The sequence below is a fragment of the Silene latifolia genome, chromosome 4 (assembly GCF_048544455.1).
Source record: "Silene latifolia isolate original U9 population chromosome 4, ASM4854445v1, whole genome shotgun sequence".
NCBI classification, from domain to species: domain Eukaryota; kingdom Viridiplantae; phylum Streptophyta; class Magnoliopsida; order Caryophyllales; family Caryophyllaceae; genus Silene; species Silene latifolia.
In genome coordinates this window covers 17858228-17876591 of record NC_133529.1, presented here as the reverse complement: position 1 = coordinate 17876591, position 18364 = coordinate 17858228, and the positions used below count along the sequence as shown (strand labels likewise).

Below are 18364 nucleotides of genomic sequence, written 5' to 3'. Positions count from 1 at the left end.
TGACAAAAAATAATCAAACTAGTGCTATATTTAAATAAGGGTAATTTGATAACTTATACCTTGATTAAGTCACTTTTTCAAATCTTATACCTAAGATAATCTTCTTTAAAATTTTATACCTAAAATAACATTTTCTTCCAAACTAGATATCAAATCTTTAAAAAAAAATCTCTAAATTAGCGATTTTGCCTTTACTAATTTGATGGTTTTTAGTGGTGGTAATCGTGGATATGTGTGTGTGTGTGTGTGTGTGTGTGTGTGTGTGTGTGTGTGTGTGTGTGTGTGTGTGTGTGTGTGTGTGTGTGTGTGTGTGTGTGTGTGTGTGTGTGTGTGTGTGTGTGTGTGTGTGTGTGTGTGTGTGTGTGTGTGTGTGTGTGTGTGTGTGTGTGTGTGTGTGTGTGTGTGTGTGTGTGTGTGTGTGTGTGTGTGTGTGTGTGTGTGTGTGTTAATAGGTGAGGCAAAAGATGACAATGTTTAATTAGTAAGGGTAAGATTGTTAATTCAAGACTTTTTTTCAGATTTGGTATCAAGTTTGGAAGAAAACTAGGTTTACGCCCGTGCAAAAAAAAATGCACGGATTTAATTTTAGGGTTATTTCATGTGAATAATCCATCCTATGTCTCATCTTCTCAAATTAATCTATCCTTGTGTTTAACTGAGAATAATCTCACCTTTGACGTCATTTAACTTATAGTGAACTAAACCCATAATTGACTGTTAATACCAGCTTCCCAACAGTCATTGTTTTATTTTCTTTTTTAAGGTTCTTTCTTTATATCGTCTTCTTCTTCATTCTCATGAAATAACCAATCATTTTTTCTCGGTTATATTTCCGCACCCATTCCCTTCGATTTTCCCCCTTCCCCTTCTTTTCTCTCTACTCTACATTTTTACTGCAACTTCAATTTCTATGTCTAACCCTTTTCGCCACCATTCTCAATTCATTACACTAGGTAAATTTGGATATAACCCAATTGAGAAAGCTTAAATTTACAGCAACAAACCAGAATGAATTCAACAGCTTTAATATTAAAAAAATAGCATAAATAAATAATTAAATAAAGCAGAAAGAATAATCTTAAGCTTGACATTTTTCATTTCATTGTTTTTTTACTATTTAGATGCCCGAATCCGAATTTCCGTCAACTGAATGGTAAGCTCTCCCGTTCGATTTTAATTTCAACAAACTCAATTGATTTTTTTGGAGGGGCAAACCCAGAAATCGTTTGAGTGAACCCAGATTTTTTGGGGGTTTATCAACAAACCCAAATCAATTGAAAACCTAACTTTAAACCCAGAAACCTAGATTTTTTGGGGGGGGGGGGGGGGGGGTTTAATTACCAACAAACCCAAATCGATTATGAGTGAACCCAGATTTTTTTGGAGGTTTGGTAAACCCAGATTATGGGGGGTGGTAGAGTGAAATTGGGTGGGTGAAATTGTAGAATGAAGAAGTGGTAATTGGTAAAATATTGGTGGATTTGTCTGATGATAGATGTTAGTACTGATGTAGTGATGTGTAGTGAAGGGTAATTTATAATAACACCTTGGAATCTTGGTGTTAATGGAGGATGAAGTGGTGAGGAAATGTTGGTGTTAATGGAGAATGAAGAATGAAGTATGAACAAGTGCTAAGGAAGGTGAAAATAATTGGGTAACCGGTTTTACAGGTATCCCTTCTAAGAGATCAATATAAGTTAAATGACGTCAAAGATGAGATTATTATCAGTTAAACATGAAGATAGATTAATCTAAGAAGAAGGGACATAGGATGGATTATTCCTATGAAATAACCCTTAATTTTATTAAATTGGAAATATCAATAAGAAGGTGCATATATTTAATAACAATATGATTTTAGTATTACAGTTATATCGATGTAAGAAGTGAGGAAATTTTATACGCTTAACTTAGCTGTAAGTAAAAACAACGCATTAGCTCGACATTATAATGATATTGGTCTCTATGTTAAATTTGGTGTATAATGATATGAATTTGCTTGTCTATATTTTATTTGTTATTATTCATTCGGTTTGTTATTTTCTAATTTATTAGTTTGAAATTTATTTATTAATTTGTAGTCGTTTAACATATGAATTTCTGTACAGATTATTTTCATTTTTTCATTTTTTTTTTATTTTCTTTTTTAGCATAAAATTTTATGTAAATAAACTTTTTATCATAAATTTAACATATGAATATGAATATTTTGAAATTTGTAAAATGAAAAACTAATGAAATTGAAGGAGAGATAGTAATTAATTGGGAGAAATTGATGCGATTCAAGTCAATGATTCGATTCAAGTCAATGATTTTCTTAGCTGGTCACGCATTTCAAGGAGAGGCTCGGGTGATGCTCGTCACACACGGTCCAATAGTACATTTTAGTTAAGTAATAAGTTTATCTTATTTTGCAAACAAAATAAAGTTGGTAGTAATATGTAGTAAAGATTGCATTTATGTTGAGTCTTTTCATTTTGAGTAGTTAATTGTTGTAATAAGTGAAAGAGTAATTGGCAGCTCTTCACTTGGCTTGGGAGGTCGAGTATTTGCCTATATAAGGTCTAAGATTTCAGCAATAAAACATGAACCAGAAATTAAGAAAAAAAAAAAGAAAGTTGTTGCTTTGTTTGGTATTTTGCGGTATGTAAATTACTGATCCGGATTGATGCGCTCGATCCAAAATCGTTCTTGCTTGATGCGTTCGAGCATTAAAACGATTGCTATTCAATAGGTCTTGAATAACAATCACCATTGTTTGAGTTATAGGTCTAGCTCAAGCAAATATCTTTTATTTCTTGTTTCATTTACATATAAAAAAAACACATAAAAATTACTTTTTTCAAATTCATAATCAGACAGTTCGAGAGACCGTTCAAATCATACAAATTCGTAAATCGAAAGTTCCAGAATCTGTTCTGTTTCGTTAATTTCGCTGCACCCACACGAGTTTTATTCCTTCGAATACAATTCGTATCAGAAATTATGATGGGGTCCATTGCTCTAAAACTAAGCAGCCAATAAGAAGCATCTAAATGCTTTGACTTTTATAAATAGAGGAAGTTATTTTAGGTATAAGATTTTAAAGAAAGTTATCTTAGGTATAAGATTTGAAAAATAACGTATTCAAAGTATAAGTTATCAAATTACCCTTTAAATAATGACTTATATTGATTTTGTAATGTCTTTTGAAAATAAAGAGCTTGTTTACTTCATAAAACTATACTCCGATATATATAGTCCTGGAAATCATCAAATTCGTTCCATTCGACCATTATCTAAATTAACCGGTCTTAGTCGGATGGGACTGAAGAGCAATTTTTTTTAAAGAGAATGAAGGGCCGGACCTAAATGAATTCAGTTCGGCCCAAACTAAATAAATGGTTCGATCTGGTCCATTATTCCGATCCCGCTCACCCCTAATCGTCGCAATAGGGACTATTTTTAAATTTTAAATGTGTTTTGGTTTCTTTACAACTTGAAATGATTGATACCAGTAGCAGAGTTAACATTCATGATCGAGGACAAAAAATTATATAGAGTAGAACAAGTAATAACATAAGTTAACCACTTAACCTCAAAGAAGTTTGAAATTTATAATTAAGAATTGCAAATTTTTCATAGTCCACGAAAAGTAAACCCCTTAATAATCCACCACAAATACAACCTTTCAATTCTAACATAATTGTTCTAATCCACCCAAACATTTGATCCATAAATTCCTGCTATAATTGTTGTTGCCTGTGCATAATCTGAATCTTTATGTGCAAATTGCAATCATTTTGCCTCATGATGATTGTGTAAAGCCAGCAAGCTAATGCTATGATTTTGCCGAATTTCCTGATCCCAAAAGTCATCTAACCTTAACGCGTATCCAAAATGAAGGTTTCATGTCACGTACTACGTACGTAACGTACACCTTTACCAAGGAGAGAAAGTCCGCTTAGTAAGGTCAAGGAGGTTTCATTCTAAAATTAATTGGCAATAGATGGAGTAGCCCCTTACCTTATAAGGTAGTAACTCCTCAGCCCAGTTAATTCATCATACCCAAGATAATAACCGTGGGCTCTGATACCATGTTAAATCATGCAACGGGCCTGGACCGAACCCAAATGGAGGAGAGAGAGTCCGCTTCATAAGGCCAAGGAGGTTCCACTCTAAAACCAATTGACAATAGAGGGAGTAGCCTTTTACCTTATAAAGTGGTAACTCATCTCCTCTTCTATCAATGTGGGACACTCATATGTGTATGTGTGGGAATATATGGGTGATTTTTTTCACGGGGTCTAAGGGCATTAGCAATAAATGAACCTTCAATAGGTTTGTTCTCATGCCACATAAGTTAGTATACAAACTCATTTAGTTACAAACCTCATCCCAACAATAAATAAACCACCATACTATTTCTTCTCTCACATTCTCTCTCCACAAACCTGGATACTATATTGTAACCCCTCTCATCCATGAACCTCAACACCCATGTCCAACAATAGAGGGTTTGTAGACAAACCTCAAAAATAATTGACACATCATTGATATAAGACTCTTTTGCACCTTTTTTCCCTTTGTTTTCATGTTTTCCGACTCGATTTGAGACGGTTTTGCATGCCCTTGCTTGTATTTTTGTGCTCCGAACCCTTGCCTATGACGTCATGCCCTCCTCGTAGTAATTGAGGTGAAAATGGTGGAATCAAAGCAAGAAGATGGTTTTTGAAGTTAAGCATGAAAAGAGGAGAGAAATGAGCTGAGATGTGGTCCCAACCGATAGGCTGGCTGGAAACCCCCAAATGTATACAATTCAAGATTAAGGGTGAAGTTACAGGAGACTCCCAGCCGGTCACTTGACCGGCAGCCGGCTAACCGGCTGGGAGAGCACAAGTGAAGATTTGAGCCAAAACTTACAGAAACTTCCCAGCCGGTCACTTGACCGGCAGCCGGCTGCCCGGCTGGGAACACATGTAGAAGCTCTGAAGTCAGCTGAAGAATGGAGAAGTCAACGGGCTCCGAGGCGGTCCGGGACCGGCAGCCGGTAGCCCGGCCGAAGCCACCTGATGATATCCAAATTCACCCAAACTTTACAGAAACCTCCCAGCCGGTCATAAGACCGACGGCCGGTTGACCGGCCGGGAGCACGCACCCGCATTTCAAAAGCCCAAATGTAATCCTACCCTAATCTAGGTGCAAACTATATATACCCCCTCCCTTAATCAGTTGTACACACAACCCTAGATCTAATTTATTTCTCATTTCCAAGTTTCAAACTTTACTAATTACTTTGTTCATCTTTCCTTAATTAGAGCAAGTTCTTCAATAATTAGACTATAATTAGTGTTAGAAATTGGGTTGTAAGAAGATTGAAGGCATCTCCTTTCTTATTTTCAATCCAAGTTCTTCTCTTTGCTATTGAGTTGGTATAATTTCTCTTCCCAATTTCATTTGTTTACATTTGCTTTTCTTTCAAGTTTTGTTTAATTGTTTATGTTAGAAATTCAATCTTAGTTGTTTGATTGTTGTTATTCTCTCTCTTGTTCATCTTTTCTTTGTTCACCATTGTTGTTTACACCCAAAGATTGAGTCTTTGATTTTCCTATGTTAAAGATTGAATCTTTGAGTTACTTGAGTTAAAGGTTGTATCTTTTAGTTTAATCCTCATCATTTCTTAGATTAAATTGTCCTTCTTCATAATTGTGTTGGATTATTGCATGATTAGTAGTAGAATTTATTATTCCACCATGTTTATGCTTAAAGACTCCATCTTTGTTGTTTCTCTTACCTTTAGAAACATGATTAGTGAGTAGTTTTCTACTAGGACTCGGTTTGACCCGACATGAGTAATTTCACTAATTAATTCTTATAAAGGCTAATTGTTTGGGGAAATTGGTGAGGGTAGTTTAGAGGAATGACATGCTTTATGGATTAATTTTGGGTAGTGTCGACTTGTGACCCTTTGCCACCAACGAGAGTTGGTTAGGTTATGAATCGGGTACTCGGAAATTGGTCTTATCACTAACCAAGGTTGAGACCGAAAGGGAGAACCAAGGGAGGGTACCTTTAGACTAGTGTTTGAAATCGACCTCCGAGAGGAGGAGGAGTGGGATGACCCGGAATACGATGGGGACTTAATGACCTTGACCAAATTCTTGACCACCTCGGAAAAATGCATGTTTTTGGGGTTGTTGGGTGTTGAGTTGGGGATTCCGACCTTCGAACCTGAGAGGGGGGTTGGTGGGTAGTGCTAGTGTCCTACTTCGAACCCGAGAGGGGGGTCTTAGGCGAATTAGAGTCATCTCCTCCTTGCCCGTTTACCCAAACGATTAGCCTAGGGGATCAATGTGTGGAATTATGAATTGTCGTGGGAGAACCGAGTTCTAGGCCTTTTTAATTCCTTGAATTACAACTTATCCTCGTCTTGCTCATTTATCTTTCTTTAGTTTGGTTTGCATTTTATTTTATTTAAGGTAGAATTGGTATAACAACTTCATCTTTATATTGTCGGCTTAGCTAAACAAAAGGATTAGAACGATTAGTAGTCTACCAACTCCTTGTGGGATCGACCCTCAATTTTGCACAACGATAAATCGTGCACTTGCGAGGTATTATTTGATAACCATCAATCATCTTACAAACCTATTGACAAACCTTTATTGCTATTGCCCTAAGGCTCATTCACATTTAAAACCTATCGAATTTACCGAAAAACTCATGAAATCCTATCACTCAATATTGTTAGAAGTGATCATTACGGAGTTAAACGTAATTCTTCTATAATGATACTCGTATTCTCATCTTATTAATCGTTTATTTATTTTTAATTAAAATATCTCACAATATAACAAAAACTAAACAATTTACTCAGGCATGAGGTTTCTTAATTAATACTCCTTCCACTCCAATCAATTTTATATCGTTAATTAAAATATAATTCACATATATTATATAAATGTATAGAGTTGATTGAAATAGATAGAAAAATAAACTTACATAAAACGGTGTTTACACGATTGTTCGCAGATACGATGAGCACCTACTATATCAATGGGCGGCGTGAGTTCCCATGATTCATTCACTAACCAACGTGTGTATACATGATTCGCTAAAACATGATTAATGATTAATAAATATACTCATAGCAACCAAATTGATCTGCCAAATTGGCAAGTAGTGTTACAACATGACCTTGCAACAATACATATAACAACAACGAGATAATCCAAATCAACGAAAGATTAGTTAAATATTCCCGTGAATTTAAATATTGGATTTTGTACCTTCATATGTACTGTACTTGTTGTGGTTGTTTCGTACGAGCTATAGCATATAGACCTAATCGTGGATTAGTGGAATATAATTATTTGATCAAGATGCTACATACGTTGATAATTGATTCATGTCCTTTTATTTGTACGGAAAGGTTAGGTTTACGTTAATTACTTTGATCTCTCCTTATGCTACGCTCTCTTCTTGCGCATGCACATCAATCTCAAGACTAGTCTTTGAGTAACCCTACCTTCCCACCTTTCTCGATTGATGCACACTAGATAAAGTACCATGATGAATCATCTCTATAAACTATTTAAGAAATTGGTTAGTTTTATGTAAGATTGTTATAGGTAAAATATCGGATATTAGGCATCGTTTGGTTGATCCAGGAATTAAACTAACACCGAAAAATCCAATTCACGTGAATTATTTTCCTATAGACAAATTCACATTATTCGGAAAATTCGTTTGGTGGCGAATGTTGGAGTTGAATTCCAAGGAGTTGCCAACTACCTAGGGGATGTAGGTAGTTCAATTCCCCCATTATGTAGGCATTCAAAACTCCAAAGAATATTGAATGCCTACATTTTGCCAAAAAAATTGGCAACCAAACACTCTCCATTTTTTGTAATTCATGGGATTTTGCAATTCCCATGATTTGTAGGCAACCAAACGACACCTTAGTTTGATGGGTTATGATAAATACAACCCAGTGAGTTGTATTTAAGTAACTAAAAGAGAAAATAAATAGTTAATATATGCATTAATTATATTAATTTATGTGTAATTTACTCTCTAATTTCTAAATTAATATCAAATATAGAAGGGTATTAAATGTTTAAATACAACCTAGTGGGTTGTATTTATCATTTCCCTAGTTTTATTATGAAAACGGAGTAAGGTTATTGTATACATAATTATATTTAACGATCTTATTTAAGTATTTACTCAGTACGTTAAGAAGCATATGAAACAGAATTAAGTTTGTCGGATATTTAAGAGCGTCTCTTATAAAATTCCCAACAAAGTTACCTTTCATGCATGCAGATGAATCATCCACGAAATAAAATTTAACTCAATATGTAGTTGATTATTGCTAATGTCTTAAATTAATTAGATTATCATCAATTGTTTAATTAAGAAGATTCATACATTGAGAAACACAAGGAATAATTCAAACCAACATTAAGAGAATAATCTCGAAGAAGATGAAATATATTTTCCATGTAAAACTCCATGCCTTATAAACATAAATAAATTTATAAGGACTTTTCATATACGATTCATTATCTAAAAGTTTCATGCAATTTAACCCATTTTGAGCTGAACTAAGATAATTCATCGACCAAAATTTAACACAATACCGTACATATTTGTACATGCATACGACATACCCCTAGTAAGACTTGTGGGCGTGTCAGTGTGCGGTGTGCCCAATGGGGCATTGCGCCATCACCTTTTCATATACTTTGTATAATATATAAAGACTGTAAAAATAATAATCACATACTCTCTCGGATCTACACCAAAGATAACATTCACTTTTTGGTGGTCAAACTTCGAAAACTATGACCATGAATGCCGTTAAAATTATGAAATTTTGAAAGACGAAACTTATATATATAGATTTGGTATGAAAAAGTCTTTTATAAAATTTTATTTTTTGTACAAAAAAATCACGTATATGTGAAGAAAAATACACTTAAAGTACCTTCTCGAAAATCACCCAAAAGCAAGTGCTATCTTTGGTGTGAATCGGAGAAAGTAAAAAATTGGGAAACTATTGATACTCAAATATTGTTCGATGATCTACGATCCACGAGTATCGTGACCATTTGGAGTCTATTGTTGACAAAGGAAAGACCAAGACAGAGAGTGAGACACAGACGTTGACAAAGGTGAGTAAAGTAGGAACAACAGTCAAAGTACAAAAGACTTTACTGGCGTAATAATGGAGATGTACAGTGTTTTGTTTTTAGCTTAAAAATTACAAAGCAGGAAGTATTTCGCAATAAATTAGTAGGGAAATAATGACATAAAAGGAGAACCTAGACCCTTTAGACCGTATACGGAATAACCATACGGCTCTGTCCGACAACTCTACGGACACCTTTTTTTTGTTGCCTCCTTTTCTGGGCCCCACGTTGTTGTACTCTTTACTGTTTACTTCCCATTTTACCCTTGCCTTCTTTGCTAGAATATGACAGTTTTACCCTTGTATTTTTGTTGGTGTTGAGATTTACAATTTGATGGAGGATGTGACATGTGTGTGTGTTTTTTTAACGTCCCTCCATGGCCTAGAGAGTCAAGCCACAATAACCAAAGTAGGTGATTTTATGAACACAAAATCTCATTATAGACGGTCACTATCCGTCTATAATGAAAGACGGGTCAAATACAAAACCATTTTCCTAATAAAACAAAAGACAAGTGGGGTAGTGGGGCCAAAAATATCACCACTTTCATTGTATTTGACCAGTCTATAGCTATAGACGGATATACCCGTCTATAGCAAGACTAGAGCTGATCATATGGCCCAGGCCCGCTAGCCCGACCCGGCCCAGCCCGATTTTTCCCCGGGCTTGGGCCTCGATTTTAGGCCCGAAAAGCCCACAAAGCCAAGCCCACGGCCCGATTCAATATAATAGGACCGGGTTTGGGCCGCCTTTTACGCCCGACTTTTTGGCCCGCCCGAACATATGCAAAATTTACGAATATGTACAATTTAAGAATGTTAATAAGCATTTAGTAAAATAATTAAGCAATTAATTGTTGTATTGTAAATAAGCCGTAGTCACTTGTTTACATGTATTAGTTTGTTAAGGCTTAGTATTTTCCTTTATCAGTATTTATATGATTAAAAATGAGCTAATGATTTTGTATCACACTAGTGCCGATAAATTGTTTACCATTATCGGCGTGCTAAGTCAATGTTTTTGAGCCTAAAGAACAACAAATATCAAATCATTTACAACACTACAACAACATACATGAGTGAGCACCGCACTAAAATATATTATTACACTACTAAAAATTGTGCATTTAGTTTGTATGAGTCACCTCAAGAAGTAGGTTCATAAAAGCTACACTAAGTTATTACTTCTTAATTGACAATACTCGAAAAAATCACATCATTCTATACGAAAATTTTGATAACAAATACACAAAGTATCTAACTTCATAATGGAGATTTCTAAACTTATTTCAAGAGGAAAAATATTTAGCCCGAATTGACCCGAATCGGCCCGAAGCCCAGTTTAAGCCCGCATGGGCCGGGTTTGGGCCAATAAAATAGGCCCGCACTTGTAACCCGACCCGGCCCGGCCCGCACATTTGGGCTTAAATTAATGCTTGGGCCCGGCCCAAACCCGGCCCGGCCCGACCCATGATCACCTCTAAGCAAGACTAATTGTTTTATGAAACATAAAATACTTGTTTAAGACATGCTTTATCTGTCATAAGTATAAAACGGGTTAAATATATTCATGTGAGATGAGTAGGATAAAAATAGAATGCATTAAAAAAGGTAAACGATTTGTGCTATATATCCATGTGAGTAGTGGCGTAGCCAGGAAATATGATAAGTGGAGTCTTAACGTAAATTTAATAATCACCCATAAAATAGAGGGGTCTTACGTAGTCAAGAATCAGTACAATCGTACATATGCTGGCCTACGATACGGTAAATCTACAAAAATCTGCGAGATCTTAAGACTCCATTGCTCATAAAGTGGCTACGCCATTGCATGACTGCATGTGAGGTGATATTTGATCCGTTTTAAATTTAAGACGAATAGTATTATATTAAACAAAATTAGTTGTATAAAAAAATGTAGTCCATAAAAAAGATGCAGTTGGTCTGACTCTCATAAGTTATAACGGAGAAAAATAGATAGTTTTATAATAAAATGTAATTAATTTCAAATTAATCGCGTTGTGTTTTCGTATCGTGTCATTATTTACCAACATTACTTGTACAGCTAAATTTATTCATTATTATTTGAAAGCGGATTGTTTAAATATCACCCAATAGATAGGTAAATGTCTAGTAAGAAAAGTGCAATATTGATGTCATGTATACACAACAATGCTTTAAAAATGTATGTACTTGCTTGTTTTAGAGTAAAAGTATTATGGAATCAAGCTGTTAAAGAACATAATGTTTGAAGCATATGTTTCTCCTATTGTATATCCACTTTGTTTGGAATGTAAATAAAAAGGTTAAAGGTAGATTAACAAAGTTATCTTTAGTACTAGTAGCCTCAAAGTGAAAGAGGAAGCATATAGCAACAAAGATAGATTTTTCAGTATGAATTAATTTGAGAAGAGAGATTTAATTAGTTTGAGTTGTTCTTATGAAATACTCCGTAATAAACAATTCACGATGAAGTTTCAGAACGATAATCAATTATATTGTGTTTCTGGTTATTTAACGAAAAAAGCAGTAACAATAGCTATGAAAGAACAGGAAACAAAGGGATATTAAGCTTTGAGTTTCGACCTGAAATCGCAGCTAATAACGAAAGAGATTGGAGCCCAATCCTCATTTGCAAGATTTGAAGTTCGTTCTCAAATCAAAGAAATGGTGATAAAAAATTGGTCGGTTTTTTCCTAAAAATTTATTTATCATCAGTCATTTGCGAACGAGGATTATTGAGCTCCAATCTTCTTCTTTATTAGGTGCGATTCCATGTTGATATTCTAGGCTAAATATCCATTTATTTCGTGTTCTTTGCATAATTACAAATGTTTCATTCTAATTGAATTAATGACAAGTTTTTTACGTCTAATTTATAGCACATGAGTTATGACACATCTAGTCGTGCAAGTTGAGTCGAATTTCAACCTTAAATTAACGATTATATCGAATTCAAATTGACCGGGTCATGGATCGATATATATACAAGCCTTAACCCTGAGGAAAACGAGTTAAGCCGAGTCGGATTTACGGACCGGACAACATTTTAACTAAGTTTACACATTTTTACCATTAGCTCCACAAGACTACAAGTCTACAACCATTCGACCACAATCGACAATCATTTATTAATTGGTGTACGGTGTACCTTATTAAACCCCTTCTAGAGATAATGAAAGGGCAAAATGGGAAAACGAGGGGGTAACAAAGGTCCAAATCAAAGAAAGAAAGTGTTAGCCCTGTTTGTCTCCTCATGCGAGGATCTCGCACGTTATCATCGTCACATTCGCCACCCATTTCTTCTCCCCCTCCCCAAATACTCCCTTCTTTCTACGTTTTCACTTCCTTAAACACACAACTACCAACCCAACACCATCCTTCATTCCCTCTCATTTCATTCCGATTCGCTAAGACTAAGTATATCCGACCCCCTAATCCCAAAACACCCCCCTCATGATAGTCATTACCAAATTCATTTAGATTACGTACATCTAACTTTCCTGAACCCGAAACACTTACTTATAATAAATCATATCATTTTTGATTTATTAAGATTACTACATCTGACCCCTCCTGAACCCAAAACACACTCCTTTATAATAGACATCCCACATTAAAAAAAAAAACACTAAACATTACCAACAATGAAGAACTTGCATTGGCTCAAGCAAGTAATAACAAAACCCAAACCCAAACCCGAACCAAAACCCGAAACAAAAATCCGAAATGGGAGTAGTAGTAGTAGAAGGTTAAAGAGGAAGATTTCACTGGGAGAGTACAGAAGAGCAGCATCATGGTCAAAATACTTAGTATCAAAAGGAGGTGAAATTAAAGGAGAAGGTGAAGAACAATGGAGTGCAGATATGTCACAACTATTAATAGGTTGTAAATTTGCTGCAGGAAGACATAGTAGAATTTATAGAGGTCTTTATAATCATAAAGAAGTTGCTATTAAACTTATTAGTCAACCTGAAGAAGATCCTGATTTAGCTTCTAAAATCGAAGGCGAATTCGCTTCTGAAGTTTCTCTCTTGTTCCGCTTGACTCACCCTAACATCATCACTGTATGTTTTTTTTTTTTTTTTTTTTTTTTTTTTTTTTTTTTTTTTTTTTTTTTCTGTGGAACCTGTAGTCGCTATCTCTTTTGTGTAACCATGTGCATGTCACATATGTGACTAATTGGGTAAATGTGGGTCGTGTTTGTAAAATTCATGGAAACTGTAGTCGTTATCTTTGGTGCGTTGTTATTTTTGTATGTTGTACGGAGTACTATCTAGGTTAACCATGGGCATGTTACGTATGTGACTAATTGTGTAAATGTGAGTCGTGTTTTTAAAAACTGTGGAATCTGTAGTCGTTATCTTTGTGTGTTATAGTACATGGTTAGCCATGGGATGTCACATATGACATATGTGACTAAATATGTAAATGTGGGTCATTTTTGTAAAACTGTGGAACCTGTAGTCGTTACCTTTGGGACGTTTTTTAAATAAGTAAACGCGTTAAGGAGTACTCCGTACTTAATATATTGGACCAATGAGTATATTATATGGAACTTAAACTCGTGGTGATATTGAGGGGAATTTAAAAGTGGTGCAAAATTGAGATAATTGAAATGTGGGGTAACATAATTAATGTTACCCTTGTTGCATGTTCTCCAAATGAATGTGTGACAAGATAGTCAGTGGTAAACTGTACATGGGGTTAGTTGTAGAGGTACACATTGAGTTACGGAATAATGCTACTTTTCAGCAAATTAATGATTAATAAATTCTGTCTGATTATTGTTTGATGTAGTATGGACCGAGTGTACGTGATAACATGCAAACTACACGTACATCAGGTTAACCATCTTTTTTAGGGGTGACAAACTCAAAGTCTAGAAGGCATAGTTGACAGCATTGTTGACAGCATTGTTTATTACCTCGTCATAGATGGGAGCATTGACGCATAATAATGATTAGTACAATGTCATTGTTCGCGTGAATTATCAATAATGATGTCATTTGGATGGTTTATTTGCTAGTTCCTTAGGAGGTCGCCGACATTCGTATTCAGGACATGTCGGAATGATTTATTATCGATTTCCTGGATAATATAATTTTTCATCAGATTATTTAAGCTGTAAATGCATATTTAAGATATCTAATCCAATACAACTTCCTGCAGTTTTTTGCAGCATGTAAGAAACCACCTGTATTCTGTATAATCACAGAATACATGTCCGGTGGATCACTAAGAAAATACTTGCATCAACAAGAGCCACATTCAGTCCCATTAGATTTAGTTCTCAAGTTGGCACTCGATATTGCTCGAGGGATGCAGTATCTACATTCACAAGGAATCCTTCACAGAGATTTGAAATCAGAAAATCTTCTTCTTGATCATGATATGTGTGTAAAGGTTGCTGATTTTGGGATTTCATGCTTAGAGTCGCAGTGCTGCGACACGAAAGGGTTTACTGGCACCTATCGTTGGATGGCACCGGAAATGATCAGAGAAAAGAAGCATACAAAGAAAGTTGATGTCTACAGTTTCGGCATAGTCTTCTGGGAGATTTTGACTGCTTTGATCCCCTTTGACAATATGACTCCTGAACAGGCTGCTTTTGCTGTTTGCCAGAAGGTAATTTACTTTAGCTTACTAGGTTGGTCTTAAAAAAGCGATCGATTTCAAGATTACGTCTTAAAACGATATTTAATACCATGGTTGCAATAGATCTGTGGGCTGCTAAATTACAGTCTCTAAAACGGAAGGCAATGACGGTCGTACCCTAAATTTTTGAACAGACTGAAAAAGATAAAACAGAGAAACAAATTACGGAATGTACTAGCCGGTACCGTGGTACCGCTTATCTGCCAATAGTTTGTGACATAAAAGCTGTTATTTGGGTCCAATTGATAAGATGTTATAGTATGATTAAGATTGAGCAGTGTGACAGTGTGTAGCCAAAAATGTAACCTGAGTTGAACCACATGATACTGCAGTAATGTGAATTGCCTGATCAATTTGTCATATTCAAGCATACGAAGGATCGCTATAGGCAGCGGAAATCAATTTCAACACGATAATCTAATGCAGTTTTACACTTTTACTGTGCAGTGAAGGAGTCGGTTTTGGTCTGATTAAGTCTAACAAAGTCTTTTTTCACTTTCACCGTCTGAATTAGTCTCTGGCATGTTAACGCGTAGTCGTCTTGTCGATGTAGTGATATCGTGGTCGATGTCAGCTAGAATTCTGTTTGATGATGCATGCAGAAAGCTTATCCATCATCACAAGCAAAGGAATTAATGATTGAATTAACAATTAATGAGATCTGTAATCTTGAATTTGGGCCCTTCATGTAGGGGGACCTAACAGCTGTTTGTGGCCCATAAGTTGGAGATACTCAAGGACATGTTCTAAATTTCTGTCCTTGACATAATGTTAATTAATTGTTATTATTGTGTGCCCTAGTCCCTACCTAATATGTGCATTCTGCGTCGATTAATGTGGCGCTATCTCATTTTCCTTGCTGAAACGCGCGTTGATACATATTTTACTGCATGTATCAATCTACTCTTATGTCTAATGGAATTTGGTTTTATTTGCAGAATGCTAGACCTCCAATGCCGACACAGTGTCCTGCACAACTGAGTCGTCTAATCAGGCGATGTTGGTCAAGTAAACCGGACAAACGACCACATTTCGACAAGATTGTTACTATTTTGGAGAGTTATGCAGAATCGTACCATAAGGATTCCGAATTCTTTTCTAATTTTGAAACATCTCATGATCGGAAAATTTTTCGCTGTTTACCAGCGTGTTATTGTTAGTAATTGTGTGAGCATGCTTAGTTATGAGCTCTCTAGGAAATTTGTGAATATATTGATGCATTCTGTATAAAATTCTCCATGACAGAAGTCATTTGGAGTATTAGTTATGTGGCCATTGAACTCTCAGAATTGCCATTTTCAAAGGCCTAATTGAGTCTGTACCTATAATGTTCTATCATTTCATTTTTTTGTGTATCGGTAATCGGTAGTCGGTACGGAGTACTATCAAGATTTCCCAATATCGGTAACCGAATATATCTTTATGCTATAAAATCACAATATCACTCTCTATGATTTATTTTGAGATGCCGTATTCTCAAATTATGATATGTTGATAACATATAGACAAGTATCTTTTCAAACCCCAACAAATTTCAAACGTATGATCCATAAACATTGTTTGGATCAAGTATCTTGGATCAGATAACTTCCTGATACTAATCCCGGCCTTAACATGTATTCCTTCCTATATGATCAATCCAAATATTTACATCTTTTTAGCGGCGTCAACGTCGTCCAATTCTGAAAATCTGCGAAGACCCTCCTCGGCGCCTTTGTTTACCAATCAAAATTGGTAAACAAAGGCACTCAATTGGTAAACAAAGGCACCGAGGTGGAGATTCGCAAAGGAAGACAACCCTAGGTATCATATTATTCATATCATAGTAACTAGTTTAGATCTCATGCAATGAATGTGCGGTATTTATAGAATTATTAATATAGACCCCATGCAATATATGCATGGTATTTATAGAGTTTTACTTTATAGTGTATTATTTATAGAATTTAAATTGACAATTCACTTATTTTTCATGTTTCTCGTTAATGTATTTTTATTGGAGAAATAAATAAAAATTTAGATCGTACGAAGTAACAGAATGATTTTTTTTTTTTTACCGAGAAATTAGTGATATTAATTTACAAATAGACTAATACCATATTTTTTAGCCGCAACTTCTTGTCATAAAAAGTCAATAAATTTTTATCATTAGGTTCTTTAAAAAAAATCTCTTATCCTAAAAAGATCGGAGATAAATTTGTGCAGAATGTGAAATATTTTAAATGATATAAATATTTAAATACAAAAGATTATGTCCATTTATAACTTATCATGTCCATATAACAGTATATGTTAAAATACCATACACTATTCTAGGAAATATCTTTTAGGCAGAAAAAAAATGAAAATTTCACCTATTCATTTAGTAAATAGAAAATGTATTATTACGATTCTCCAACATACATCCACTACACTATTTATGCTCAAGTCATTGTATTATGCCTTTAAAAATTTGGTGTCTCGGAAAATTGGATACGACTCACGAGTATATATTAAGTAATATGGAAAAGTTTGGAGGTAACACATTAACACCTGTATCACTTTATTATCAGTAGCAGAGCCATAAAATTTTCTTTCCCAGTCATTATTAAAATATAAAGGCTATTTTTGAGAATAAATTATATTGATTTAGACGTAAAAATTTGATAAAATACGCATAAAGTTCGTTTCCTGGTGTCTTGGAATCCTCCGGTTCCATACACATGGATGCACCGTAGGCCATTGTCAATCGAAAACTTGCGTTCTTTTAAGTTCTAACTCAAAATTTTGGCATTCTCTTATTTCACCTAAATTTTAATTTTTTATTTTTGAGAACTGTCATTGATCATTTCAATTTTCAATGTTATCCAATAAATTGTGTTACTATGTATTTGGAGAAGTATTTAGAATAATGGAAAAGTACTTTAGTACAAACTAAATATTTGATAATTAACAGATACAATATTAACATCTGACAGTTTGGCCGAGTGGTCTAAGGCGCCAGATTTAGGCTCTGGTCCGAAAGGGCGTGGGTTCAAATCCCACAGCTGTCACTTTTTAATCCATTTTCTATTATACGCTCATTTTCTATTTTTCCTTCACAATAACAGCTTGTTTAGCCCTCATTTTTAGATACTGTGTAAATTTGTTTATTGGAGTTCTTGCCTTAGATTTAAGTAGCCACATTTCACCTTCTTTCAAATGTTCGTGTTCGGATTAATGATGGTTTAAATGTAACGAGATATGTTTTGATATGGTTTTGATCATCGTATATTTTGTATATCTTTTGATATGGTTATGTTACCATATATCATTTATCTTGTCTATATTATGTCGGTAGAAAATATAGGGTTTCTTGTACGTTGTAACCTGTATATACGTCGTCTTGTATATGGTATCAAACACAGAAATAACAAAATCACGTTTTCCACTTTACATGTTTTCATGCGTTAAATCTTTACATGGTATCAGAGCCAGGTTGTTTTCCTAGCATCTTATGAGCGATAAGAAATGCGGTGCAGATACTTCGACCGTCAACACTACTCTCGTTTC

At 34.9% G+C, this 18364-nt stretch overlaps 1 protein-coding gene and 1 non-coding gene across 2 annotated transcripts; both read left to right on the top strand.

Annotated features, from left to right (window-relative positions):
* The first annotated feature begins 12526 nt into the window (after positions 1–12526).
* LOC141653137 (serine/threonine/tyrosine-protein kinase HT1-like) lies at positions 12527–16168 on the top strand. The gene is made up of 3 exons (XM_074460803.1): positions 12527–13242; positions 14348–14803; positions 15772–16168. Exons 1-3 carry the CDS (start codon positions 12823–12825, stop codon positions 15991–15993), a joined length of 1098 nt encoding a protein of 365 aa, XP_074316904.1. The 5' UTR covers positions 12527–12822; the 3' UTR covers positions 15994–16168.
* A 1617-nt stretch (positions 16169–17785) lies between these two features.
* On the top strand, positions 17786–17865 carry TRNAL-UAG (transfer RNA leucine (anticodon UAG)). Its single transcript has one exon. It is a non-coding gene; the product is annotated as a tRNA-Leu (tRNA).
* Positions 17866–18364: the final 499 nt, after the last annotated feature.